General features: G+C 39.2%; 3 protein-coding genes across 4 annotated transcripts in view; 1 reads left to right on the plus strand and 2 right to left on the minus strand.

The window, feature by feature from the left end:
* Positions 1–10,345, plus strand: part of LOC132796097 (protein gone early) — a 35,245-nt gene extending 24,900 nt beyond the window's left edge. For both annotated transcript variants that reach the window (XM_060807137.1, XM_060807136.1), the window contains exons 5-11: positions 6,804–7,067; positions 7,125–7,276; positions 8,095–8,222; positions 8,282–8,851; positions 8,915–9,037; positions 9,100–9,603; positions 9,675–10,345. In XM_060807137.1, the coding sequence (XP_060663120.1) occupies positions 6,804–7,067; positions 7,125–7,276; positions 8,095–8,222; positions 8,282–8,851; positions 8,915–9,037; positions 9,100–9,603; positions 9,675–9,762 (1,829 nt within the window). In that variant the 3' untranslated portion in view covers positions 9,763–10,345. The remainder of the gene's footprint in view (positions 1–6,803; positions 7,068–7,124; positions 7,277–8,094; positions 8,223–8,281; positions 8,852–8,914; positions 9,038–9,099; positions 9,604–9,674) is intronic.
* Positions 3,520–5,100, minus strand: LOC132795809 (uncharacterized). Its single transcript, XM_060806715.1, has 3 exons — positions 5,014–5,100; positions 4,112–4,946; positions 3,520–4,043 (listed from the first exon to the last, which is right to left on the minus strand). The coding sequence occupies exons 1-3, from the start codon at positions 5,026–5,028 to the stop codon at positions 3,715–3,717; spliced, it is 1,179 nt and encodes a 392-aa protein (XP_060662698.1). The 5' UTR covers positions 5,029–5,100; the 3' UTR covers positions 3,520–3,714.
* A 1,271-nt stretch (positions 10,346–11,616) lies between the features above and the next one.
* LOC132797243 (putative mediator of RNA polymerase II transcription subunit 26) lies at positions 11,617–18,857 on the minus strand. The gene is made up of 3 exons (XM_060808863.1): positions 18,184–18,857; positions 12,006–12,626; positions 11,617–11,949 (listed from the first exon to the last, which is right to left on the minus strand). The coding sequence occupies exons 1-3, from the start codon at positions 18,855–18,857 to the stop codon at positions 11,823–11,825; spliced, it is 1,422 nt and encodes a 473-aa protein (XP_060664846.1). The 3' UTR covers positions 11,617–11,822.
* Between the last annotated feature and the right edge of the window lie 25 nt (positions 18,858–18,882).

Here is an 18,882-nt window from a genome sequence, read left to right on the forward strand (position 1 = left end):
AAAAAGCATATAACATATACTAAGTAAATTTGATGAGGAAACATATTCAAATAATAATTACTTAAAAATTATACTAAATAAATTTGATGTGTTTCTAATTCGAAGAAAAGAACATCAGATAGTTTATGCAAAAATGTGTTTTTTTTTTTTGCTGCTGACATCTTCCGCATGCCAAAATTTCGTAATACAAATATGATTATAATATTTGTAAACTGTGTTTCCCATGCCAAAAACAATGGCTTCATGAGGTGGCCTCCTAAACCACTCAGCATCAGCAGCAGTAGCAATAAATATATCACTAAAGCTGATGATGAGTCAGTTTTGTGGTCTTAGCGAATGCACAAACCCAAACCCAAGCGACAAATTGAATTGAGACTGCGACACATTCACCTGAAGAGTTGAGTTGGAGGTCGCCACAAAAGAGCGCCATATAAACTCATAAAACATAATTTGGCCAAATGTGGAAGCAGTTTTGTATCTATAGATAGATATAGATAGTATATGTGTTATGAATATATATGGTTATAGATTAGCATATGGTGCTGTCATCGGGTGAATCGATTTATGAGCTTACTCATTCAATCCGATCGTTCGTTCGATCGATAGTTTATAATTCCACATGATTCCATTTCGCTGGCTGATTGAATACTTTTATGTAATTGCAGAAATAGTATTTTATTATAGCGTATGCAAAAAATAAGATATACTGAAAATAGTATATATATTCTCCCACAAAATACTAAATATTCAATATTCGAATTTATAAATTATAAATGTTCGTCATTAACACATTTAAAGTTTATCTTCGATTTATTCAATTTTATTACTTTTTGAATTTTATTCTAGCGTATAAAGAAATTCCGATATACTGAAAATATACATACTCATTCACAAAATACTAAATGTTAAATATGATAATTTTAGTTAGATTTATTCAATTCCATAACTTTCAGTATTTTATTTTGTGCGAAAGATGAAATTAGGAAGACTAAATATATTCTCTCATAAAATACTAAATATTCAAATTAGTAAATTTGAAATGTTTTTCATCACATTCAAAGTTGTAAGCTCGATCCTCGGTTAATGACAGCTTTACAAATTGAAACAAGCAAACGTTTAGTTGAACAAGCAAAACATTTCACAGATGGAATCAATCATTTATCATTTTATTTTTATTACTTTTGTTAACAAATTTATACTAGCAACGGTGTAGATCAAAATTCATCATTCTATATCGATCATTATGCATATAATTGATTTGTCAATTTGGTGATCGACTATTTAATACAATAATTACATCAAATCGATCGTCGCCTAATAATTCCCCCCACCCAATGCGTTGATGGTAGTGAGGATCGTTTAACAAAACAGCTGATTGAAAAAAGAAAAAAAAACGAAAAAAAAGAAACAGCTGATCGCGACTAATTCAGTTATTAGCAGCTCGCTGCTGAATTGAATTGAAAGCGAACAAAACGATAATTATCAATTAGGCATTCCATATCGTATATCCAAATGCATACGAGTATCTATATCCATATCAATAATTTTCATGTTCCCCTCGAACCCTCCTCCCACAAATCACTGAGCATGAAACCACACACAATATGAAAATTTATGGAAGTTTTTATGAACGTTGACAGTAAAAACCGAGGGACAAATGTTTTTTTTCTTTTTTTTTCTTGTTGCTTTTTGGGTATCAATTGGATCGATCGTCTGAAGCCACACAGAGATCAGAGATCGTATCATTTATTTAGTAGGTGTGATTATCTTTATGCAAAGATCGACAAAAACCATTAATATGCAGATGCAAGAGATACGATATCATCATCATCATCATCGTTATTATCATCCTCAGCAGCAGCAGCAGCAGCGAAAAATACCTAACACGAAAATACCAAAAAAAAAAAAATAAATACCAAATTGAGGTATCTAAATAATATATTTGTATCTATCGGACACAGCAAAATAGTAATGCATAAATTTGTCGTGCTGCGGGGCGTGGCAACTTGGGCCAGATTTACCCCATCAGATATCAGCTATACAATATAAATATATGTAGTATATGTGTGTTTATTTCTCTATATTTCTCTCTTAATACTTTCTGGAATTTTAATGAGTTGCATTGGCGCGAATTGACCTTGCAGCTAGTGAGCTCGCTCTCTGTCTGGTTGTCTGGCTCTCCGATTTGATTTTGATTTTGATTCCAGTTGGTTTTTGGCTTTTGTTTTTCTACTCTCGACTGACTTTGCTTGCTTTTTATATGTATTTCTTCTTGTCGTTGTCTTTTATTTTTAAGACGCTAATTTATTTGCCAACGTTTTTCGGCGATCGCGCTTCAATTTTTTGTTGCCGCTTCAACAATTATGAAGAGCTTGCCAAATACTTGGCTTGGCCAGGCAGAAGATCAACCAGTTGGAGGAGGTGCAGGGCGAGGGCGAGGGCTAGATATCTGCTTGTGCAAGGCACCATTTAAAACTTTCCATTTAAATTTCTTTTCGATCTACTATTATACTATATATGATCGTATTTCAGTCTTGTCTTCATACATCTTTTATAAACAATGCCAATCATTTTATTCACAATTGCATTATAGAAATTATCAAGTTGTTTTCTGATTTGATGTCAATTTAGAACATTAAATAAAAGTACAGTGATATATTGCATTTTGTATGCACTTCACTTATGATTTCAGTCATCATTTGATTTTTCAATTCTTTTTGAAATTCTCTTCTATTTATCTATAGGGTAGAAACACTTTATAACTTCAAATAATAAGCCCAATTTTTATTCTAGAGTCAGATAAATATTGTAGATTTTGTAGGAAATACTTTTGAATGACAAAAAACGTCTACTGCAATCGGGTCTTAGCTGCTTTGACCTAAACTATGGTGTATTTCGGTATATTTATGGTATATTTTGAATGTAGACAATATACCAAATATAGTCTTTGGTATATTTTAGTATTTTTGCGGCATATTAATTTGATATATTTTAAGAATAATACCACGCAGTTGTGTTCTCTATATCACAGTCAAGCACGCTCGACTCAATATTCCAAATATAGACTTTTTTTATTTTTGCGGTATATTAATTTGGTATATTTTAAGATTAATACCGAACTATTTTGCTCTCTGTCGAGCACACACAACTGCAGCTTTCTTCCTTTTTATCTTCACTTATGAAAAAAACATTTTAATATGAAACTTCGTACAAGTTTTTAAAAATAGTCGATTTTATTATTTAGTTTTGCATTTGGCTTGCTTTGTCTTGTCTTCAAATTTGTTGTCTTAAAATTCTTGTGTAATTTTATTGAAATTTGTTATGCAAACTGTTGCTTAAGTGTAATCTTTCATCTATTTTGAAGCCCTTGCATATGATATGTGATTTAATTGAAAACATATTTCATCAATCACATAATGTTTTTTTATCAATTCACTTCTCGATTGCCCATCAATCCCATTTGAAACACCTGTTTTGTATTATTTTTTGAATGCCTTAAGAGTTGCTTAATTTTTATTAAAAAAAAAAATAGTTGAAAAAAAAAATGATTTAAGAAATATATCGCAAAAGTTACATGAACAAATTCTAGAAGAACGATTCTTCGCGATCATTCAGTTAGAAGCAATCGAGTCGAGCACGTAGTTGGTGGTTGGCAGGGATAAAGGGCTGGTTAAAGGATAAGGACAAAGAAGTGTTGTGTGTTGTCTCTCGCGTTTAGTACTTGACCGAACGGATGGGCTTGGCGGGCAGATAGGTGGTCTGGATGACATTGTTGCCCACCAGCGAGCCGCTGCTAACGCCTCCGCCGATCTGTGTGGCCGATGACTGAGTGTTGCTGCTGCTGCCGGTGACATCGAGCTGCACATTGCTGGCACCGGACTCCACGACTGGAACACCGCCAGTGCCGACAATGTTGACGGCGCCATTGGCATCGGAGAGCACACCGGAGGCGCCGTTGTCGCCCAGGCTGTTGATGACTGAGGAGACGGGCACAATACCCTCATCGCTGGTCTGAGAGCTGCCGCCAAGAGCATCATAGTTGGCTACGATCATCATCATCAGAAGAGAAAAAGGTTAAACCATGAAACCAGTAATCGCTTCTAAAACTTACCCTGAATGGTCTGCTGAGCGTGAGCAGCCTCCTCGGGTGTCTTGTACTTGATGAAGTAGACCTCAGGCTTGTTGTTGACGGGACGCTGTGTGACCACCTCGGCGCTGACATCGAGAGCATTCGATTTCTTGGACAGCACGTAGACGGCGGTCTTCTCCTCGACGGGCGCAATGTTGGCAATGATCTTGGCCTTGCTGGTGGTCGATGCGGGCGCATTGATGAACACCACACGATAGTTCTTCTGGGGCCTGCCCACATTCACGTAGCGGACAATTTGCTGCTCATCATGATCCTCGGGTGCGGTGTGCAGATAGAAATGCTTTGTCACCTGCGCTGGCTGGAAGTTGGCCAAGTGGCTGATGTACGCCTCCTGTTCCTTGTAGTTGATCTCGGGTCCCGGGTGAATGCCAGTCAGACCGATCACATCGTTGACAACGCCGCCAGTGGAGTAGCTGCCAAAGTTCGAGCTGCCGCCGGTGGTGTAGGAAACGCCAGCGCCGTTGTTGCTGCCACCCGAGGTGTAAGAGACGCCGCCACCGTTGTTGCTGCCACCCGTAGTATAGGAAACACCGCCACCGCCACCGCTGTTGCTGCCACCCGAGGTGTAGGCAATGCCATCGGAGCTGCCACCCGAGCTGTAGAAGACGCCGTTGCTGCCGCCACCGCCACTGCTCAATTGTCCGACCGTTGGGCCTGAGCTGCTGAAGTAGGTGGTGCCCGAGGCGGTGGGCTGATAGGAAGTGGTCACCACATTATCGTTTTGTCCGACTTCATAGCGATACGCCTGACGACTGAGATCAGGACGTGCCGCAGCCACAGCCAGGCAGGCCAAAAACTAAAGAAAAGAAACAGAGGGAATATCAAAAGATGATTCTCTTAAGAGAAGATCTTAATCCTCTTACCACAAGTTTGTTCATACTGAGAACGTGGACTTAGGGAAAGCGACAAAGATGATGCTTTGCTCGGGGAGCTGCTGCACTGGATTGATGCGTCGCTTGGTGGCCGCGTTCAGTTTTTATACCTGGCTCGAAATACCTGGCAGATGCTTTTAATTGAAGTTAATTAAAGTGCTCCGCATTGATTTGCAATAAATTGTTAAAATTGTTCAAATAAAATATAACTATAACACAACACGGCGAACACTAAATCCGGCTAGCTGCCTAGTTTTTTTTCTTCTCTTTCTCGATTCGCAGGCGCTAATTGTTATCGCAAACACAGCTGACACAATCAATATTCCCCCAAAAAAGTTGTACCCATATGTGTCGCCCATCAGCTTGCGGATAACACTTGGCTCCAGTTCACATTCAGTTTCAGTTTCCCCAAAATACCAAAATACCCCAGAAACACACACTCTTAACTTTATCACGATGTCAAAGTCATCTTCCACTTGGCTGCGATTCGATTTTTAGGGCCATGCAAAGTGCTTCAATTGGGATACTAATGCTTAAGCTGCTATAAAAACTGAACTAAGCATTTCTTAATTGCATCAAACAATGCGCAAGACCTTGCTGTGAAGTTGGGGTTAAGAAGAGTGCTGTAAACATCAATAGCTCTTGATTTCTCCCACTATCAGGACCTACTCTTAAGTGCTTCTTATATGATGACTACTATTGCGACATTATTTGTTTTTCTTTTAATGGTTCACATTTTCTCAGATTTTCTTAAGCATTTTCTATGAAGAGATAGGTTTATAATCATTTTAAAAACAGTGATGCAATAATTTTCTTTTATTTATTCTATTTATTCATTATATTTTATATCAACTACAATTCTACTAAGTTCCTGCTCAACATACACAATTTTTTGTTTATCGAATGTGGAATATGCTTCAGATTGATTTATGTAAAGTTTTCTAAGCAATTTTAAAAACTATGAAACAATTATATTCTTAAATTGTATTTTATTTGAAATCTCTACAACATTGTTGTTCATTTGTTGGTTACATAATTCTGTTCAGTTCTTTCTCATATTACACAATTTTTTGTTTATCGATTCTGATTAACTTTCTAAGCAATTTTAAATCCTGTGATACAATAATTGTCTTAATATTTATATTATTAAATCTTTGAAATTTCAACAACATTTTGGTTGGTTAAATTCTTTTGTTAAGTTCTTTTAGAAATCATTAATGATTATGCTTCCGATTATATTTGTTAATGATTTTCTGAACAATTTGGGTTAGCGTTACTTTAGGGCATTCGCAGTGCGGTGCGATTAGATTACGATGCTTTTCTTTTCTTGTTTTTTTCTTTTTCATTTTTGGCTTTGTTTATGGCTGCAATACGGTTGTCGCTCCGAAATTTCCGAAGACATTGCAGGCAAACATTTTAGCGCTTTTAATTGGTATAACATAAAATCGGGAGATAGCAAAAAAAAAAAAAAAATAGACAAAAGCAGCGACATAGACATAGAGAGACATTTATAGATTTATAGTATATGCAGCTCTACTATCTGGTTTTTTCTTTGCCAAAAACAATAATAATAATCATAATAATTTCTCATGCCTTTGCTCTTCTGGGGAATTTGATTAGCGCCGCCCGATATTGCGGCTACTAACGAACTGATCCAACTGATCGCCAGTGTCTGGGTCTGCTGGGTCATTCCCCGGCAATCCGGAATATTAGATTACCGCATGATATTTGATTAAGATTTGTTGTTGATTACTTAACCGAATCTCCTTTCTCTCACTCAGGTGACTGGCAGGCAGTTTCGGCCTCGAATCGTTTACAGAATTGGGATTACAAGAATGCGCTGAAATTATTGCATGCCAAATACGGCATCTTTCCCTATTATCGTGTCAGCGTGGAGAACAGCTATACGATACCCTATGACTACATCATTACCCTCGACGAAGGCGAATTGGGTCTCCCCGACAAGTATTTCTATGGCCCCGATGCGGACATCGACGTTGTCAATGGCTACAAATTGCTCTTACGTGATTTTGCCATCAACATGGGTAAGTCGATGGAATAACTATCAATAAAATCGATTTAAAGAATCTCCTTTATTGCAGGAATGGTTGCGCGAGAGGCGAATCTATTTGCCGATGACATTTTCCACTACGAGCAACGTATTGTCAATCACATTGAGTCCGCCAAGGCAACTGGAGAACGTCAGTTAAACAAATTGCTGCGTCTGGCGGAGCTCAAAAGTATTGCGCCATCGGTAAGCAAATACGAAACTAAGCGGCAGCGAATGCAGTTAGTGATTGAGAATCCCTGTGAGAACGAGTTGGTAATCAAGCTTGGCAGTCAAATGATCTTCAAACCGAAATGCAACTGGTTTCTTACACTTGCAAAGTCCGCTCTGAATCAGACTGGAAAAGAAAAAGCTGAAGGACAGTTGATGAAGAAAAGGGTTTTAGATTTAATGCGTTTGAAATCAGAAATAGTTACGGCAAAAATCGATGTAATGCAATTAGAGATTCAAATTGTTACTTGAAAACTATAAATTGAGCTGTACAAAGGATAGACTGAAACTAAGAAAAAGCTTAAGGGCAGATCGATGAAAGCTAAAGAAGGAGAAGTTAAGATTTAATGCGATTGAAAGACTGCTTGGCTTTATTCAAATATTCAAATTGATTTGTTGCAATTAGACGACAACAAGCGAAGTTGTTTTAGAAGCTTTAAATTTAATTTAAAATCATAAACAAAAGCTGTACAGAAATAGAGCTTTAAAAACGAAATTTTGTTTAGCACTTTCATCAACATTGCAAGACAATGTTCAGTATTCAATTCAAGGCAGCAACTAAATACGATTGCGAAACAGTAGAATATAAAATAAAAAAGCACATTCATTAACTTTGCAAGACTACGTTAAGAACTCAATTTGTTTATTTATTTAAAAAGGTTCGATTTAATTAAAATTACTCCTAAATTATTTCTAAAGCACTGGCTGCAAAGTCCATTGGTTAGAACTCAATTTGAAACATCAACAACCAACAACCAATAACTTCTTCCAACTTCTTCGTTTACACTTTATAGCTGCCCATTTTGGAGTCACTGAAGGCGATCTTTCCCAACACACACATTACCGAGGACACCGAAGTCCTGGTGCGCAATGTCGAAGTCTTTCACGAGCTGTCCACGCTAATCTCCACATCGGACAAGAAGTAAGTTTCAGTCATCCACAATCTTTTTAAAATGTATTAACAATCCATTTACGTTGCAGACCAATTCACAACTTTATCGTGTGGTCGCTGGTGCGTCAAATGCTGCCTCATTTGTCCAAAGAATATCGCACGCTGGCCGAGAACTTTGATCATGGCATCTACGGACGCACGGCGAGCTATCCGCGTTGGCTCTTCTGCAGCAAAGTGGTGCGCGATTGGCTGCCCTTTGCCGTTGATGCACTGCAGCAGAAGCCACCGAAGCAGCAATTCGAGGCAGCTGACAATCGTGTGCGCAACGGCATCGATCCGCATGCTCTGAACAAGACGCTGGGCAATGAAAAGTTCTTGCAATTGATGTTCTACAGTCTGCGAAATCAACTGCAGGAGTCGCTGAGTCAAGCGAGTTGGTTGGAGCCAACGGCACGACAATTTCTGCACAAGAAACTGAACGAGATGCGTTTGCAGTTTGGCATACCGAGCGAGGTGCTCGATCAGCCGCAATATATTAGCGACTACTACAACGAGCTGTTGCTCAGTAATTTGAATTTCGTGGAGCACCTCGAGTCGATTTGGACATTCCGCCGAGCGCGCATGGAGGATAAATTGAAGACTCTCAATATGCTGGATGTGTGAGTAGTAAAAATAAGTTTATTTGTGATCAGTTTAATCAGTTAATTCACTTTACTTTGCAGCATTGTGTCCGAGATGTATACAAGGGATCATCCGCAGCCCATTGCGTACTCCAACAAGCTGAACATGCTGCTCATTTCGCGTGTGCTCGTCAACAACAACTACTATGACTATCGCTACCCGGTGTAAGCTGAAGTTGTTTCTATTTATGTTAAACTCCCTAATTAATAATCCTTCCTTCCTTTAGTGCCATCAATTTTGCTCGAATTGGCACCGACATCCTCGAGACCTTGATCAACAATTTGTCCGTCTTTCTGCTGCAATTCAATGCCCAGGGCACGGACATCAGCGATGCGGTGCCAGAAATCGAATACGCTCAGCCAGATGTGAATTGTTTGGCCGCCGGACAGCCGCCGCATTTGGCATGGGAGCTGCGTCAAATGTCACAGGAGGCGCTGAAGAGTTTCCATGTCACGCTGAGTGCTGCACGCACTGCGGCACGTGCTCTGAGCAGCTTTGTCTCGGCCATCGATGCAGGCAATGCCATCCAAGGAGCGGGCATCGATCAGGTGGTCACCTACGATGCACTCGGACTAACACAGCGATTGCGTGTGCCCGGACTGCGTTCGTACAATGAGAACGAGCTCTTCACGCTCGCCTACATGCAACAGCATTGCAGCACCTCGATTGCGGACAAGGATTATGCACGCATCAAGCCGCACGTTGAGCGTCAGCTGGCCGAACGCTATCTGTGAGTCGGAGTCAACTTTCTCTTTACACCAAACTAACCTCTATCTTTCTGTCTCTTTCGTTGCGGTGCAGCTTCAATGCCACCTGGCAGCATATACAGTTCCTGCCACGCTCAACGGATTGCGCCGCCTCCGAGGTCAGCTGCTCCAACTTGCTGTGAGGAGGAAGTGGACGAGGAGGAGGAGGAGAAGGAGGCGAATGGACATGCAACAATTGTACAATTCCTTAGTTCGGCCACACATATTTATTGTACTTTTTTTAACATCCAAGCACACACACACACAAACTCACAGATACTGATGGAGATATGCCAGACACAACACACAACAGACAACACACACAAAACAAATCGCGCTAATAAATCTAGTTTGTAAGACTTAATCTATAATAATTAGTATATGTTGAATAATTTAGCTGTAGTTCTCTGACCACGAATTGCAACAAATTAACAAAACGAAGCCACTGTTGACATCACACACACAATTTTACGATCTTTTGCGACAATTTTGAATGCATTTGTCGAAAATGTACAAGTATCGTAATTAATTAACATGCTTAAGTAGAATGCCTGAAATGACCACATAATAATTCCATAGTTCTATAGTGCGTAGTAATCTATAATCTTAGGTAGCTGCTAAGTTCCTGTATAAATTGAATTTACTGTATCGATGATGCGTTCGTTCTTCACGGCGTAAAATCACCCATTAAAAAGAGAAGACGAATTTTTTTTCACCAGAAACACAGATTACAAAACGTGTACACTGTTTTTTTTTGCTGTAACTTGGTCATGTGCTAAAGGATAAGTCTTTTTGTAATAAGAAACAGCTTAGTCATCGAATTGCATTCAAGAATTTCGAGATTTTCAACAAAAATTTTTTTTCAAAAATTTTACAAGGGGGGAGCATGCAAAAATTGTGTAAAAAACCAAAAATCCGCTGTATCTCGGCTATTTGAAGGACTACAGGGATGTCCTTTGGCACGTAGATAGTCCTTAATGGGTAATGTCTGAAACCGCAAAGAAAAGGACGAAAGTCCTTCAAGCCATCGAGTTACAAGGACTTTTTTGTTAATAGAAAATACTCAATAACTCAGCTATATCGTGACGGATCCTGACAAATCCTGTGTCAACCAACTTGTATTAGTGAGATCTATCAACTGGCCAAAGGACATGCAAATCGTCCTTGTAGTTTCCGAGATATCCTGGATTTTGCTGTTTCGACCAATTTTTTGCAAGCCTTGAACTGCAATTTTTCAAGTGTTGGATTCCTAGATGACCCCCCCAATTTTTTGATGCCGATCGATAGAACTCATCCTTACGAGTTGATTGCATATAGTCCGGACAAAGTGTGACAGAATATGGCCAAGTTATGAGCATTTTTCCATGAAGATAATTCACTTGCAGGCCCATAAAAGTATGCAATGTTTCAGTAATTTTCGCTTACTTAGCTCATCCTAAAAGTATGCAACATAAATATTACCTATCAAATTTGCAGCGTTATTTGACTGACCCTGAAAGTATGCAACATTATTTTTAGGTAGCAGGTGACTTTTGGTGTTTCTGCTTGCTGCTGATTTCTGTTCGCCTGGTATTTCACCTGCTGATTTGACAATTTTTAGCTGTTCGCGATTCGAGTGGCCAACGACAAAGCCACCCACCAACAACTGCTGAACTAATCCAACTACAACAACAGCAACAACAGCAACAACAACATCGTGTACAACAACAACCACTTGATTTTGTAGCACACTTTTGATGCAGGCAAAATATTTTTTTAAGAAAAGGGTGAAAATTACAAAATCGAGTATAACTGGAAAACTAAAAAGACGATTCGAATGATTTTTGGCATGCAGATAGTGCGCATTGAGACAAGTTAAATTAGGTGTTTTTCCAAGTTGAGAATTTGTTTTTAATGTATGTGAACCGTTGAATGTTATTCATATGTATGTTATATAGACTTATAAGATTGTGAGAGAGATTTTCCTTATCTGTTCCCAATGTAATGCTCATGTCTGCTTATTTCAAACATTTGGCTTTTTATTAAATTCCGTTTTAAAATTTGTGCTAAGGTCATATCGAAACGAATGTACATTGAATTTGTTCGTACGCTGCATAATAATTTGATGTGCCCTTTGCGGACAGAGGAAGACAAACGTTTAAGGGACAGTCCAAAAAAGAATTGAGAAAGATTCAAATCACGGGAATGGATTGAGACTCCAAGCTTAGCCTTCGCTTTGATTGCCAAAACGCGCTTCGGTTGCCACAAAATCCTTGAGGTAATTTGCAATGCTGCGATGCAGTTCATCATCGGCTTGCGACGTCAGCTGAGCGCTCAGATTGCTGGCAATGCTGTGTGGCAGAAGAAATAGATAAGGAAGATAGATAAGGAAATGTGCATAGAATACTTGGCAAAGAGTTTCCAGGGCGCTGCGCAATTGGGATTGTTGTAGAGATTGCTCTGTTGACACTGCTGCTGGAACTGTTGGCGTTGCAGATACAGTTGCTTAAGCTCCTCCGGCATAGCCAATTGTCCAGCTGAGGGACGTGGCGTCTCCTCTCCATCCATGTGGACCTCCTCCGGAATAACTTGCAGTTGCCGTTGAACTGGTTTCTCACGCATTTGCTTGGCCAACAACTTATTGGCCTCGATCTTAGCCCTCTTCAGCTCGTGTTGCTGATGACGTCGACGCCACTCGCTCACCTGTTGCTTTTGCCGATCGAGCTCGGCACGTTCGTCCAGCGCCTGCTGTTGCCTCTCCCGCTGCTCGGGAGTCAACGCTTTTTGTTGACTTTGATACAATTGCGAGTCAATAAAATCCAGCACCTGCTTCTCGTCTTTCAACTCTTCCTCAAGCGTCTGCGAGAGAAAGAATTTGCCTTTGGAGGATCGCAAGATTTTCACCTCTTTGTAGCGCATATCGTTCGGCTCGAGTTGTTGATGCAGCTTCTGGCGTTCCTTGAGATACCGATGACCTGCCCAGAAGCGTTTGCAATACGGTGAGTTTCCGGGCTTCAGCGCCAGCGGACTGCAATGAGAGAGATAGAGAAGGAGAGAGAAAGAAGAAGAGAATGGTTACGTGAGGTTACTTTGGGATAAACATCAAAATTGGCGCTAATAAATCAAAAGCAAAACGTTCCAAGTCGAAGTTGCTGTTTGCCATTTGGATGATTAGCACACACACACAGAGAAAGAGAGAGAGAGAGAGAGAGAGAGAGAAGTCAGGCCGGCTAATTGCATCAGCCTCGCACGCCGATAGCGTCATAGTATCGCATGGCCGCTCCACCCAACCGCCCCCTTGGGAGTCCCGAAGCGTGTCTCCATTTTGGGGTTTCATATGGCCTGTCGACACGCAATTCCCCGCAGTGGAAAACGGAGAGAGGGGGAGAGGAAGGGAGGAGAGCGTAAGAGAGAGAATGCTCATCAAAACAAAGCGAGGAGAAAAGGCACAAAAGGCGCAAAGGCGTCTCAAGGCCAATGTCAAAAATAGCTAACTGTTTGTATACCCTGCAAATTCGAGTGAGGTCAGTTCACTTGCCAGCCGAGAAGCATTTCATTAGCTTCAATTTGCAGTGCAATTAATTAATTTGCCACAGTCTCAACTGACTATAAAGTACAAAATGTAAACTGATAAACTAGCAAATTTTAGTGACTTTCGATAAATTGTTAAATCTGTTTCAGATATTCAGAAGACAATCGATAAATTGTTAATCTTACAGTTCGATATATTGGTAAGTCTATTTGGATATTCATCTGGCAATTGACAAATTCTATTTTGGATATTCAGTTGGCAAACGATAAATTGTTGATTCTAACAGCTTTCAGCTGGCAATCGATCAATTGTTAAATCTCTTTTGGATACTCATCGATAAATTTTTATTTCCTACAGATCTCATCTAGTAGTCGACAAATTTTTAAATCTTACAGGACTCAGCAATTGATAAATTGTTAAATCTAATTAAGATATTTAGATATCAATCGATAAATTGTTAAACTTTGCATCTCTCATCTAGTGATCGATAATTTGTTATTCTTACATCTTTCATCTAGCAATCGATCAATCGTTAAATCTATTTTGGATATTCAGCTTACAATCAATAAATTATTATATCTTTGAACTATTTTCTAGTATTCAATAAATAGTTAAGTTCACAGTGATCGATAACTCGTCAAATCTATTTTGGATATTTAGCTAGCAAATGTTAACTAAGCTACTTTAGATATTTCTAAAGTCCAATCTGGAATTATCAATACTAATTGTCAAATTGCTGCAGCGAAGTTCGACTGTAAACTGCGGATAAGATATAAACTTGGCACATTCTTCAGTTTCTCGGTTAATGCAGTCAAAAGTTCGATATTTTGTGTACATTCTTTGTCTGAAATGTTGCAAACTTTCTGTCTGGGTCATCAGGGTTAAGGTTGCTATGTTAATCGTCATCTATGGACTCCAGTTCTTTTTGCAGCTGAGCAAATAATATGACACAATCAAAGTGGGCAAAATGGAAATGGCAAACGCTAAAGACAAAAAACCAACACAAAAAAACAAAAAGGTGAATGGAGAGAGGAGAACATTGAAATAGCAGTTTCATTAATAAACCGCACCGCGATGAGGCAAGCTCTGACATATCCAACGATTCTTACATAGCTTAGCAGAGGGGTGGGGGGGAGGTGAACGTAGGAGGGGAACGCGCAAATTTATTGATCAAACAAATAAAGCGCAGCAAATAGCAACAACAAAAACAATAAGTGGAAGGAGCGCTCGATTGAAATATGACAAAGAGCAAAATAGAGTTTAGTCATCGAGACCTCGTTTCTAGCATTTTAAGCTCAATTGATTGCGAAAGGAGAGGGAAGAAGAGAGAGAGGGACAGAGAGAGAGAGAGAAAGAGCTGTCCCTTTACCCCTCCCTCCTCGGCACAACTATTTTTCACAGAATGTGCAAATTTTATCTCAAAAGTCAGCGCGAATTTCAATTGCAAACAGTTGTCGATTATTTGGCTTTTGCTCGTAGTATTTGATTACGAGAATTCCTCATATCAGCCGAGCGCAAAAAAAACTGCAAAAAAAACATAACGAAACAACACAGTTGCCAAATAGCTCTGCTTCAGGTGCTACCGCTGAGAGAGGGAAAAATTAAAGAGAATATAACGCGGGGTATTCTACATATCTCTCTCTCTCTCTCTCTCTCACTTGCTTTCAAGTACAAACTAAGTACGAATTTTTTGGAAATACGTAAACTCGTCAGCATAATATCATTTGTATGCATATAAATAGTGAGTATTCCTATAGATGAGAAGAGTTGAAGCATTGTTCCAGGCGATAAGGGGAATTAGGGGCTGACGGGTTAAATAACAAGATCTGAATGAGAGAATGTATTCTAAAATAGAGTTCACTTAAAGAATTGATAACATTAATCATAGATCTTTTTGCTAGTTTCTGTAACGTAATAAATAGATGATATAAAAATATTATATTACTCATATTATGGTAAATAATCTTAATAATAATCATCTAGGTTACTCTTTCAGCATCGCCTTAAGAAATCTATGAATCCTGATATGTGTGATAAAACTAAAATTATTATGATATTAAATATAATTCTAATACTATACTATAAACCTTTGTCTATGCTAAAATGCAGACATAAGAACAGTTCACTAAACTACAAAAAACAAGTAAAACAGCTACAGTCGAGTGTGCTAGACTATGAGATACCCACTACCCATTTTGGGTAAGAGTAGAACAATTCGGTATTACTCTTAAAATATACCAAATTAATATACCACAAAAATACTACATAGCGTACAAAATATACCAGATTGTCAGCCAAAGCAACTAACACCCGTTGTAAGAAGGAAAGAACTTATTAAATATCTTATACAATTTGTATCCGATCGCAACGACATCGGATACGGATACGCTCCCTTCTACTTATTACTATGGAGGCACAAAATTATACCTTATGTAGAACGAAAAAGAAATAATTATAAGATATCGAAAAATATAATAGCGACTTGGTTTTTGTGTTGTAACTACAATTTTGCCTTTAATCAACTTTGGTGCCAAAAAGGGTTAAGCTTTACCCCGCATAAAAATTCCCTAAAAAGAATATGCCATAAAAAATAAAACTATAAAATCATTCTGAAAGAATCTCTACAATCACTTAAGTTGACAATTCAGACATGAAATGAGCTTAAACGAAAATGATATTAAAGAATCATAGATCCATATATCATAAGAAAACTATGAAAAATTCGAAATTTTGGTAAAAGAACCAACTTTAACGAAGCCATATATGTATAATAATAGATCAAGATTTATTTAAATATAACAAAGTTTATAAAGAAACTATACAATAAGAAACATTTTAAGCTCTTCATAATGCTGAATTTATCTATAAATAAATGTTCATTTCAATAACAAACAAACAGCATCAACACTAATGTAAGCAAATTGATCTACAAAGCAAGTCAAATATTAAAAACAAACTTGGTCTTCATTCAGTAACTGTTGAAAATAGAAACATGAAGAAAAGATCTGTGAATAACACGAACAACACGAATTCCAAGTTGAAAACGATGACTTCAAAGTTGCTAATAAATGCTTAAGCATAATTTAAATGACAAGTGGAACGAATGTTTGTAACTTGTCACAATGTTAATGTGACAGGCTGAGAAGTGTTAACATTGCGATGTTAACACGCCAAGAGCTGTAATTAAAATGTAATGTGAACTGAAGCTGAAGCTGAAGCTTGACCGACTAGCAGATGCCCTAGACTATAGTATACATAACTCAACATTATTTGTGGGATCGTTGCTTATCAATTCATTACTCATTTCCTAATGTCTGCCCTGCTGTCCGTCGTCTAGTTAACGTTGAACTAGCAAAATGTATGTAAAGCCCATGTTGATGATGATTGATAGCGGAGTATAGATAGCGACGAGACATCAATTGTGATTATGAAGTCAACTAGTTTTGAACTAGGAAATGGCATAAGTATCATAATAACAATAGTCGCGAGTTGCGTCTCCTTAGCGGGTCAAGTTCAACTTTAAGGTTCGACACCGAATGATGACGCTTGTCAATGGGCGCTGTTGATAAGCCAGGTGAACAGCAGCACCAAATATGTGTGCTCTATTATGTGTGTGTGTGTGTGTGTGTGTGTGTGTGTAGAGGTAGCAGTCGGTAGTAAATATTTCTAATCACAACGCTGCGCGACAAACAAAAACGAAAATACAACACGTCAACACAATAAACTGTTAATGCGCAACTATGAGATACCCTTTAAAAAAAAACTCTTTTGGAATATCGACAATTCAAAAATGTTATTGAAGATTCGAGATTAAGAAGAATTGCAAACTAAATAAAGTAATGTTTAAAATTTGCCATATTTTTTAATCCTTTAAGATTATAGTAGAATCTTTATTCCGTCAAGATTAGCAAACATTTCGTATAAAAGGGAAAGATTCGCATATTTTTCATTTTTTATTTCTTTTAGCAAAAGTATTTTTAATTTTGTACACCTTTCGTTAAAAATTACGGACATAAAGGAAAGATTCCTTTGTTTTTAATTTTCTAATTCTTCAAGCAAAATTTACAGACAAAAGGAAAAGATTCCCACATTTTTAATATTAATATGTTATAGGTGACGTTGGTTCCGAAAGACTTTAAAGAACAGTGTAAAATCAGATGTCATATTTAAAAGCCCAAGTTTTCATAGAGTCAGAGATATGCGCTCTAACATAGGCCTGACAAACGTGGCAAAAAATACAAAGAATTTAAACAAAAAGAAAATGAACTATTGTATATTGCAAATTTAAGTATTTAGCTCTCATAGACTTTTGATATTTATATACGAATAGAATTGTTGCTTGTAATAATTTGATTTTGAAATATAAGATACCAAATTTAAGCTTTTTAGTTATAATAGCTGCAGTCTTTTTTTTATTATTATATTAAATCTATTACGAAATACTGAATTAAATTATCGAGTAAGGCAAGTACTTGTTGCTGTAGTCTTCGACAAGAGCCGAGCTAAGAGGCTTAGGATGTTTAGATATGCAGCAGCAACTTGCAAATGTTGTTCACAGCACCAGCATTCCTCATTTTATCACCCTTACTAAAAGGGGTATAGCAACAACAACAGCAACTACAACAAGAGGAGCCGAAAACTTTGTCACTGTTGTTGTTGTTGTTGCTGCTTTATTTGCAAACGTTCGCGCGGAACATTGAAGTCGACTTCGCTGCTCTTGGGTGAGTAACTCCACCAAAGCAGCGACGTCGTCGTCGATGGCGTCAGCTGCGCAAAGCGTATGTGTGCGTGTGTGTGTGTGTGTGTGTAAGCACACTGGCAAAATCAAAGAGAGCGAGAGAGTGTGGAGAGAGAGGCGCGTTCGCTGCTTCGCGTTGCTCTCTACGAAGGCGAATGGTGGAGACCGATGACATCATTTGCGAACACACGAAATGAACACCGACGCCAGCTGCGACTGCGAGACGTCGACAGCGCAGCAGAATTTGTTATTGTTATTGTTATTGGGGGGCGCAGATTAATATTTAGCATACATATTGTTCAATTGTGTACTTACAGCATCTGCAGCGTGAGGCGCATGGCATTGCGCGATGGATCCCCGGCAACATCACCATTAGCGTCGACATCGACGTCGACGTCGCCATGGCCATGGCCAGTCGTCAGCATATGGACGATGTGCTGGTCATGCGGCTGCTCCGTATGCGACAGCAGCTCGAGCAGCGCACGCCGCTGTGCCGGCAACAGCAGCTGCGGATTATGGGCGAGCGGCACCACTTGTTGTTGTTGTTGTTGTTGCTCTTGCTGTTGTTGTTGACTGCACTCTGATGGCTGCAGCTCCTTCTGCTTGTAACGGGCGCTGCTCAGCGGCGTTGCATTTGGCACCGGTGGCGGAAGCGCCATCTGGCGGCGCACGGCACGCGCTGGCGGCTTGTTCCCACGACGTCGCTGTCCCAGCTGACTGGTGTCGTCGCTGCCGCGTTCAATGCGCGTGAGCAGCAGCTCGAGCTGTTCGTGCGCCGCCGCCAAAGGTTTGCCCATTGGCCTGGGCGTGTCCAGATGTGGGCGTGAGCAAGTGTGTCCTGGGGCGACATTGTTGTTGCGACTTTGCCGACTCGTCACTGTTACGCACCTTTGCCTGATGCTGCTAGCGCCACCTGGCGTTCGTGGTGCTGTTGCGCTGTTGCGGCGCCTGCGCGCGTTGCCTTCTGTCAGCAATTTGCTGGCGTCCATCGCTGCTGCTGCCGCGCTGCTTACA

The sequence above is a fragment of the Drosophila nasuta genome, chromosome X (assembly GCF_023558535.2).
Source record: "Drosophila nasuta strain 15112-1781.00 chromosome X, ASM2355853v1, whole genome shotgun sequence".
Taxonomy (NCBI): domain Eukaryota; kingdom Metazoa; phylum Arthropoda; class Insecta; order Diptera; family Drosophilidae; genus Drosophila; species Drosophila nasuta.